The sequence below is a fragment of the Thalia democratica genome, chromosome 1, assembly GCF_965202585.1.
Source record: "Thalia democratica chromosome 1, ktThaDemo2.hap1.1, whole genome shotgun sequence".
Taxonomy (NCBI): domain Eukaryota; kingdom Metazoa; phylum Chordata; class Thaliacea; order Salpida; family Salpidae; genus Thalia; species Thalia democratica.
Window position 1 is genome coordinate 75,277,764 of NC_139165.1, and position 9,094 is coordinate 75,286,857.

Sequence of the window (9,094 nt, forward strand, 5' to 3'; positions counted from 1 at the left end):
AATTTTTTTAAATAATTTTTTGTATAATAAACTATATGATACACAAGAAATTAACGAATTTATTTTTGAATGAAACAGTTAAAACAACAAACATATATATTTATTTTCAACTGAAACTTCTTCGCTCGCAAACAACGGCGGCCTTGTTCGAGCAAATGACGTCATCCCACGCGTAATTCAGCTTCCGACTGACGTAAGCGCAGTCCGCGTCGTTCGTGTTGTCAGGTTGGCGGCGGTACCAGTTGGTTGTTGGGGAGTATCGTTGTCTAGCAACAAGTTCACCGTCGCCCCACACCCAGACTCCTTCTTGTTGTTGATCTGATGCGTATATCCACCAGTGGTGACTTCTCCTAGTTTGAGCCAGAATGTTGGTCTGAACCCATCTAAAGTATTTGGTGTTTAAATATTTTGAATCTAATTGTTTTGTTCAGTTCTTGTCAGTTATGCTTAGCACGTTTGCCAGTATTACAGAAAAAGTAATTAGTCTTTTGTTTTAAGTAAGTTTTTATGCTTGAGTAATTTTTGGTAATACACTCATCGCCACAATAGCAGCTATAATGCAAAGCGACTAAGTTACGTACTGTTCAAATAAAATAAACTTAAGATCAAAGGAAAGAAGTTGTTGTGGCATAGTTTTAGCTGTTTGAAATAGTATTTAGTTTAAGGTTTATAAGTTTTTATAACAAGTTTTAAAATATTTTAATATTTTAATAAATAAAGGTTATTTAAAGACCAAAATCTTACTAAATAAGCATTGTAAACAGCATTACTTCTTTTAACAATCTTTTTAGTAACCTTGTAGCGGCATTATATAGCTTTTATTCCTAATAACTATCGTACTGTCACATACATTTAAGCTACTAGAAGTAAGTAAATTATTTGTTGATCACCAACAAAACAAACACAAAAGTCTAAACCTTCTTAATGTTTTATCTCTTGCTGATTCAAGCATAATTCTTCCCTTTTTGCTTTCACAAAATATCAGAGCTTCGTTGTAAGTTACATAGCGATTTTCAACGTAGAATTGGTAGTAATTAGGTCCGTTTATCCAACCTGGCTGAAAAGCATCTGAAAATATCAGTAAGTAACTTTAGTAGAGGTCAGATAGTTTAGTGATCGTTTGAAAAATTAATTAATAAAAAAATTGATAATAACTTTTAACAAAATCTAACACAAACGTAAGGTTTTCTAATCAGTTTAAATTACACTTCTGTTAGTTTAAGTGGATCTTTTGTGTACTAAATTAAGTTTTTGTTTTCAAAATCATTACCAAAAACAAGTTAAAGTAATTTGTTTATTTTTTATGAAAAAACATACCAACAGATTTTCTTATAGAAATGTATTTTGGAACAAATAGAAAGAAAAAAAGTTCTAAAACTTTTTGTTCTATCTTTATAAAACTTTTATGAAAAGTTATTTATTCTTAACTTATATTTTTATAAAAAATATTTTGTTACAGAAGTTTTTTATATTCTATTATTTTTACTTTTCAAAATAAACTGATTAAGTAAGATATAAACTAACTTTTGATACGTTCATACAATTCTCTGAAAGCATCTGAAAAAATTTTAGTAAACAAAAGAACATAAATAAATTACTTGTAGTTAGATTTCAAGCACCTTGTTGTAGCTGCAGCTAACTACCTTCACTTTATATAAATTTAAAAACATTATATAACCGATTTTAAATTTGATATAATAATAATTTTAAACTATTAAGTTTACAGTTCCATGAAACATTAAACGCTTCTGTTTAAGTAAACAAACAATTAAGAATAAGAAACCTGTACCATCAGCACTAGTTAAAGAGTTTTCGTTCCTTGATACCTATACAAAAAGTTATTTAACTAAAAAATGCCGGTTCTTTTTAAAGAATAATAGTTTAACTTTATTAAAACATACACATTCTTCAGAAAACAATCTTTTTACGTAGTTTCCAATTTTATCATCAAAGTGGTTGGGTGCCTCTTTACATCTGACAAAGACAAATAAAAAAGCTATCAAAAAACAAATATGCTGTGTTTGAAGCATACTTTGCTAATAAAAAATCACTAAAACTGAAAGTATTTTAATTAGATACTATTCCAGCTAATTGTATCTATTTGGTTTTTTTAACTGCCTCAGGCTTTTTGGCTCACTTGAATTTAAACTAAAAGCTTTGCGTAAAACTTATTAAATAGACTGTAAGTGTATTTCTTCAAGCATTGTTAGCCTTAACTTTGGGTTTCTAAAACTTGTTTTTATAAACGCCACTATGACGAATATAGTCAAAAAACTGCCCTTATTTTCTAATTATCGCCAGTTTAACAGTCAACTATCTTTTTAACCTTCTTACCAACTTACCTAACTATCCGATATCGCCTATAAAAGGACAATATTGCCTACTTCATGAAACTATTCCTTAGCTAAATACTTATTTCAGTGTTTCCCCTACAATTAAAAAGTTGTACCAATATTAAAGTAAAAATTATTAAACATAATATATTAAGAGTTAGCACAGCAATTTGTTTTTTTATTTAAATGTATATTTTGTAACTTTTACAAAGAAAAGTTTTTTAATAACTTTATTCATATTTTTCTAAGATTCTGTTTAAAGCCTTTGTATCTTAAGTTTAAATTTTGTTTAAAGTAAAATAAGCTTGCTTTTATATAATAGCTAGTTTAAAGGCATTTTTAAAAACGATTGCACAGTTAAACTGTTGTTTTTTAGCCTCAATAAAATATGCTTCAAGATCAGGACTTTGAGCTTCAGGATTTCCCAATGTTTTTAGTTTTTTATGTTAAAAATAAAACTTAGTAAATGTTATTAAAGTGTTTTGTTAAACAAGTTTTAATAAAAAAAAAGAAATTTTTATTTTGTTTTAATTAGGTGTTAGGTTTTAAAATTCAAGTTTTATCACGTGATTAAGCTTTAGTTTGTTTAACATTTTTGAAGTTTAATTTTGTTTGATGAATAACTAAAGAATAGAGATAAAGAAAACTTTAAAAAACGTCGATATATATTTTTAAAATAAATACATACATTCTTTAAATGTAATAACTTTAATGGATTCTATAATTGTTGAAATAAAATTTGTAATATATTTTTTACAAAAATACTCCTTCAACAACAAAAAATTAAGCAAAGTTTGGTAAAATAGCAAAACATGATTTTTTAAATTCGTTTAAATGTTTAAACATCTTCTACAGCCTTGTTACCTTGATTTTAATAAAGTCTTCTCAATACATTTTACAGAAATAGAATTTTTGAAAAATGATTTTTTAGTTTTAAAACTTTTAAAAGTAAATTGAACTTTCCGTAAAGTTTAGTCTTTATAGTGTTATGATATTTGCTAAAACTATTGATTTAAATTTACTATTTTAATTAAATTAGTATTTTATTCAACTGCTTATTTCCAATAAAATTCATTGAAGCTCTAGCAAAGTGTATTAGAACATTTTAAAAAGCTAGTTTAGTAAAACAAAGTTAGAAATAAATAGCCTGTAACTTTATAGTTAGGAAGAAAACTTTACCTTAACTTTTTCGTTTATGAAGCTAATTTTGACCTCAGTATATTCATTTTAAAATATTTTACTACTACTTGTAAACAAGACAGATTCAGTTTAAAGTTTATTAATATAACGTTTCTTCTATTTTTCAGTTTGAATAAAAAGATAATTTTTTGATCATTTAAACAAAGTCTTAAGTGATGAAAAACTATATTAAAATGATAAGATTGATTTTTTTTGTGAAAAATTTCTAATAACATATCAAAAAAATATTTAGTTTTCAGGACAGATAATTTCTCCTTTTTTAAGTTGTTCGAAATTTTCATCAACTGACTTTTCATTTACTGTGCAATTCATTTTCTCAGCTTGTATCAGCACATCCTGTTGTTAATAACATAAACTATGTTTTTTTGTAATATAGAAACACGTTTTACTTTACCGTTAGTTTGTTAGAAATGCAACTCAGTAAAAACTAAAATATTTTTCCAATCACTTTTTATCAACTTAATAAAAGACAACTTATGCTTTGGTTAGCCGTATATAGAGAGTGTTCTAACATACTTAGAAAACTATATTTATTTAGGAAAATATTTAAGTTAGTCATACTTTTTAAATAAAGTGATAACTTTATATATTTTAATTGTCTTCATAACCTTAAATTATTGTAATACTTTTTCTAGAAATAAGTAAGTTTTGTTGCTCAATAGTTTTGCTTGTTTTGATTAAAAGCAAATAACTTTATTAAAATATTAACAGCTACACAAACTCATTAAACTTTTCAATTCTTTAGATAGATTAGTAATCATTTTTTAATTAAATGTGTACAAAGTCTTTCCATATAACATGTAAGATTAGTAGTAAAAAGATTAAAGTTGGTCAAAACATTCGTAATTTAAGACTGTTTTTAAAGTAATTTTCATCATTTGCTACAACATAAATTTAAACTGTTTCACTTGTTTTTCCTTTAACTAACATGTTTATATTAGTCATAAATTAATTACTGTATTAATTAGAAAGAATGTTTATTTAAAAAAAAACAACTTACATTGACGCTAGTTTTGAAATATTTTCCCATCACATCTATATCTTTTTGAACAACAATACGAGAAATATCATAAACATCATTTAATGTCACTAAAAATTACTTAAGTTTAGTCTTTTATATATTTTATTCACAAAACTTTTTTGAATTTTTGCTTTTAGTTTGTTTTGTTTTAGTTTTTTAGCTTTGGTCTGTTTCGATACACTTTAGTGTCATCTTCAACAAAGTAACTCAAGTTTTAAAAAGAAGTATTTAGTAAGCTATTGTTAAAAGCTGCTAAAATTTTAAAACAATACAAAATAAAGCTTTTCTCATCGTTATAAAAGAAGTCTATTTATCTGAATACCTATAAGTAGTTTCAAATTACAAATGCAGATGTTTATTTCATATCGTAAAAGTAGTTAGTAATTAAAACAAAAACATTAAACCATTTTCACTTATAATTGCTAACCTAAGTATGTTCAATTATGGGTCTTTTTCAATGTCATACTTCAATTTATTTTTTTATAAGATTAACATAAATAGTATAATGATAAGAAAGAATGTTTAACTCAGCAAAAATTGGATTTGAGCATAAGATACATAAAAGGTAAGATAAGCACCAAAGGATACTGTTTGCATTTTCAAACACGTGCATATATAAAAAAGTTAGCTTAATGCTCTCTAAACTTTATAAACTTATAAGGCTGTGTTTTTTCGTTTTAGTCGAAATCTTTAATTTATAAAACATGTTTAGACTATGTTTAAACTTGTAATTAGACTCTCATTATTGTTTTATTCATATCTTTTGTTCGATATAAACTAAGAATATGTTCAAAATATGCTTATAAAAACCAAAGTAAAACTAAAAGCTTGCTTGTAAAAAATTCTAAGTTGAAAAGTACTTACTGTTTCTCTTGCTATTCGGTGCCTTCTTTAACGTTTCAACGATTAAGTATTTAATTTGAGGAATAACGTTGATATCTACTATTTTCCTGGTATAAAAAATAATTTATCCACATTTAAATAAACGTACTTCGTTAAAAAATTATGTATAAAAAAATCAGTTTGACACCTCAAAATTGAATGAAATCGCTAAATTAAAGGTATTTACGAGCTCAGGTAAAAACGATTTTACAAAAATAAAGCACATCCGTTTCAGTTTTACCTTTGTAAAAATAAAAACGAAACTAAACCTGTTTTGAATACTTAACTTGACTGTTACGTCTTGGCCTGAATATTTTTCAGTTGCTTTGACAATATCTTCTGCTGCTTTCTTTGGCGAAATTCCTAGAGGTCCTAGTTTAGGGGCGAGGCTTCCCATACCTTGAAGTTCTCCACCGACCACACGGATGTATGCTATCAAGTATAAGTTTCCTTAAACTATACAAAAAGTAATTTGATTTAAGAAACTTTTATATATATTTTAAAAGAAAACGAAATAATGATAAAAATGTTAAAACAATCTTGATTTTTTAATAAAAAACACGAAGCTAATAAATAGAAATAATTAAAATTATATTTCTTTAAGGATAAGTCTTAAGCATTATAAAAATTTTAATAAGTCGTGTTTAAAACATTTAAATAATTTCTAAAAGTCGACCAAGCTTATTATTTTTTCTTATTACTGTGAACAAAGCATATAACAAGTAAATTATACAAACAACCGTCAATTTCAACAGTAAAAAATACTTTTTTTTTTGCATTTATATGCTTTTATTGTAGATTATAATAAATTTTAATATTTTTTAAGTTCGTGATTGTTTTTGTTTAGTTTACAACCTTTTTTAATTTTTTTTATTTTCTACTATTTTACTGATTCATCTGGACTATTAATTTTAATAAAACTAACCATAACTAATAGCAGTTGGGTCAAACTTTGGTGGCATATTTTTCTTAATAAAAGTTTTGTTTGTAACTAAAATAAAGCTGAACGTTACAAAATAATATCAGTTAAAATATAATAACACAAACACGATTAAAGCAACAAAACTTATAGTTATAACTTATAAGCTAAACTTAATAAAAAGTATACATCCAAAATTTACAATAGATTTTATAAAATATTATTTATAAAAAAGTGTTTCTAACTATTAAAAGTAACAACATTTTATTTATTTTAAGACTTTAGTAAAAAAAATTATTATCAACTATTATTTTTTCTTATTTTTGTTTATTTCAATTAACTTTCGTTTTTGTAATTAAAAATAACAAAAATTACTCTCTGTCATATATTTAACTTTTTTTTTGTTTTGTTTTAAATTAAGACATGCCATGCCAAACTTTTTTTTATCTATCACAGCTTAAAAATAAATATTAAAGCAATTAAGTTTACTAAGTAAGGAAAAAAAAATCAAAAACTTTAAATCTGAGCTAATTTAATTTAGTGTACACTAAGTCTAAACTAACTATTTAAGATAGTCAAAAATTTATTGTTATTCAAGTAAACACGTAAAATTTTGAATAGTTTGTTTGCATTTATATTAACCGACAAAACTGTAAAATTTAGTTTCACTATTTTTTAAGCAAATTATAACCAAATCTATTACATTCAGTCGGTAAAAACTTGAAAAACTTGCTAATTTTAAGAAACATTGTACATAAATAATAAAAATTTAGTAGTAATATGCTAGTCTTTTGGATGACTATTTATAGCGTATTGTTGTTTACAGTTTGATTAAACTTAGCTGAACTATGAATGCATGATAAATTCAATTTTGTAATAACAATGACAAAAGTTAAAAGATAATTTGAATTGTATTTATTTCAAGCTTGTTTTTAATTGTAAGTAGAATGTAAAAATATATCTAGACTATTACATTGCTATGATTTTTTAAAAGGTTGTCCAAAGTTGATCATTGAAAAATCACTGTTAAAAAACTTATTGCAGATTAAAATATTAAAATTAATAAATTGCGTGTAACTTTAATATAAAAAGATCACTTTGCATTATGAAAAAGAATGTGGCGTAAGAAATTTACAAGTTCTAAGTTGCGTTTTATCAAACCAATTGTAATACTAACTGATTGTAGATACTCTTACTTGTAAGGGTTTTCTTTTAAACTACATTAATAAGCTGTTATGTGCTCCATACTTTGCAATGTTTTTAACACAAAAATTTAAATTTTTAACTTTTATGAAGTTTAATTTTTTTTAATATTTTTCAATTTACATTGCAGTAAAGAGTTGTTTCGTTAGAACTGAGTGAATCTCTTAAGAAGTTATTATTATTATTTAATTTATTTAGTACAAATAAAAGTAAAAAAAAAACTTTAAGCATAGGAAATAATTTTTTTTTTTCTTTTTACCTTTTAATTAGCAAACTTAATATTTAAATAAGCTTTTTGTGCAATAATCTTTAACAGCTTCTAATCAATTGCAATTCTAGTATATATTTTTAGACACTTTTCACTTTAAATCAAGGTATGTGGTTACTAAAAAATATCTAGTATCTTATTTATGATAATAGTGTATATGAGTTTCTATGATTCAACGACATAAACACAATTGAATCACAATTACTATCTCAACTTTCCAATGAATATATAGAAATAGTTTATGTTAACAAGTAATATTATAGAATTAAACTCATAATATTTGTAGCTTTATAAAACAAACATTTTTGAAAAGACAACTTATTCTTTCAGATGTGTTGTACTAAATTCAATACTAAACTATTTATATTGTACTAATTAAAAAGCTATCAAACTTGTAATAAAGTATACATTGTTTTAAAGCTGCTGACATTTATCAAAGAAAATTTGTACTTTGTTTTTTTGAAAACTATATAATCTTATGTTTCTTAACTTTCATCTTTTTTGTTCATAACTATTTGATCAAACTAGTTTAGTTTGAGCACAAGTTAACTACTTACAAAAATGTATACCAGTTGATCAATGCTTAAGAATAATGCGAAATACTAAGAAAATGTAGTTTATTTTATCTACTAAATTAAAGTGTAAAATTTAAATGAAATCTATATAACAACAATAGAATAGTTTTTTTTATAACAATTTAACAGTACAATTAGAGTTGATCATATATTCTAACTTTTAAAACAAAAAAAATTAAATATCACAATTAACCAAACAACATCTACTTTTTTATTTATTTAATACAAACAATATCTTTCAAGAGATGTTTTTGATTATTACATACGGTATATAAGATGTGTATTCTATATACTACACAAAATTTATCTTTTAGATAATTTGTTGATAATAAAAACACAAACAAGGTGAATTAAGTATATAATGTTACAACGAAACATAGATACAACTATACTTATTAAATACAACAAAATTCAATTAAACATGAAAACTTTATTAAGTCTAGAAAAGTAATAATTTTTTTTATAAAAAAGAATAATAACAAAATTCGCAACGACAGATCTCAAATGCGTATTTATTTTATCTAGTAAAAAACTTGTATATTATTGGTAGAATAAAATTTCAAAGCCGCTGTCATATACATAATAAACCTTGTTTATATAATATTAAATAATTATTTTAGTTTTTTGTTCATGTCAAAAATTAACATTAACTAAGTTATACTAATAAAATGATAACTTTTATTTTTATAACTA

At 24.1% G+C, this 9,094-nt stretch overlaps 2 protein-coding genes across 2 annotated transcripts; both read right to left on the reverse strand.

Moving 5' to 3' along the window:
• Positions 1-106: 106 nt before the first annotated feature.
• Positions 107-2,032, reverse strand: LOC145839263 (perlucin-like protein). The gene is made up of 5 exons (XM_082946863.1): positions 1,902-2,032; positions 1,784-1,826; positions 1,525-1,557; positions 918-1,068; positions 107-383 (listed from the first exon to the last, which is right to left on the reverse strand). The coding sequence occupies exons 1-5, from the start codon at positions 2,028-2,030 to the stop codon at positions 107-109; spliced, it is 633 nt and encodes a 210-aa protein (XP_082802989.1). The 5' UTR covers positions 2,031-2,032.
• A 1,729-nt stretch (positions 2,033-3,761) lies between these two features.
• Positions 3,762-6,398, reverse strand: LOC145839274 (uncharacterized). Its single transcript, XM_082946874.1, has 5 exons — positions 6,362-6,398; positions 5,706-5,868; positions 5,419-5,504; positions 4,534-4,622; positions 3,762-3,869 (listed from the first exon to the last, which is right to left on the reverse strand). The coding sequence occupies exons 1-5, from the start codon at positions 6,396-6,398 to the stop codon at positions 3,762-3,764; spliced, it is 483 nt and encodes a 160-aa protein (XP_082803000.1).
• Between the last annotated feature and the right edge of the window lie 2,696 nt (positions 6,399-9,094).

What these genes read in the sequence shown, in the direction of transcription:
- LOC145839274 (XM_082946874.1), bottom strand. Translation starts at nt 6,398, where the DNA reads ATGCCACCAAAGTTTGACCCAACTGCTATTAGTTATG. An exon ending in AAGTTAAGTATTCAAAACAG is followed by an intron (nt 5,505 to 5,705) that starts GTTTAGTTTCGT and finishes TTTTTATACCAG; the next exon opens with GAAAATAGTAGATATCAACG. An exon ending in ATTTCAAAACTAGCGTCAAT is followed by an intron (nt 3,870 to 4,533) that starts GTAAGTTGTTTT and finishes TATTAACAACAG; the next exon opens with GATGTGCTGATACAAGCTGA.
- LOC145839263 (XM_082946863.1), bottom strand. Translation starts at nt 2,030, where the DNA reads ATGCTTCAAACACAGCATATTTGTTTTTTGATAGCTTTTTTATTTGTC. An exon ending in AACTAGTGCTGATGGTACAG is followed by an intron (nt 1,558 to 1,783) that starts GTTTCTTATTCT and finishes AAATTTTTTCAG; the next exon opens with ATGCTTTCAGAGAATTGTAT. An exon ending in ATTGTATGAACGTATCAAAA is followed by an intron (nt 1,069 to 1,524) that starts GTTAGTTTATAT and finishes TGATATTTTCAG; the next exon opens with ATGCTTTTCAGCCAGGTTGG.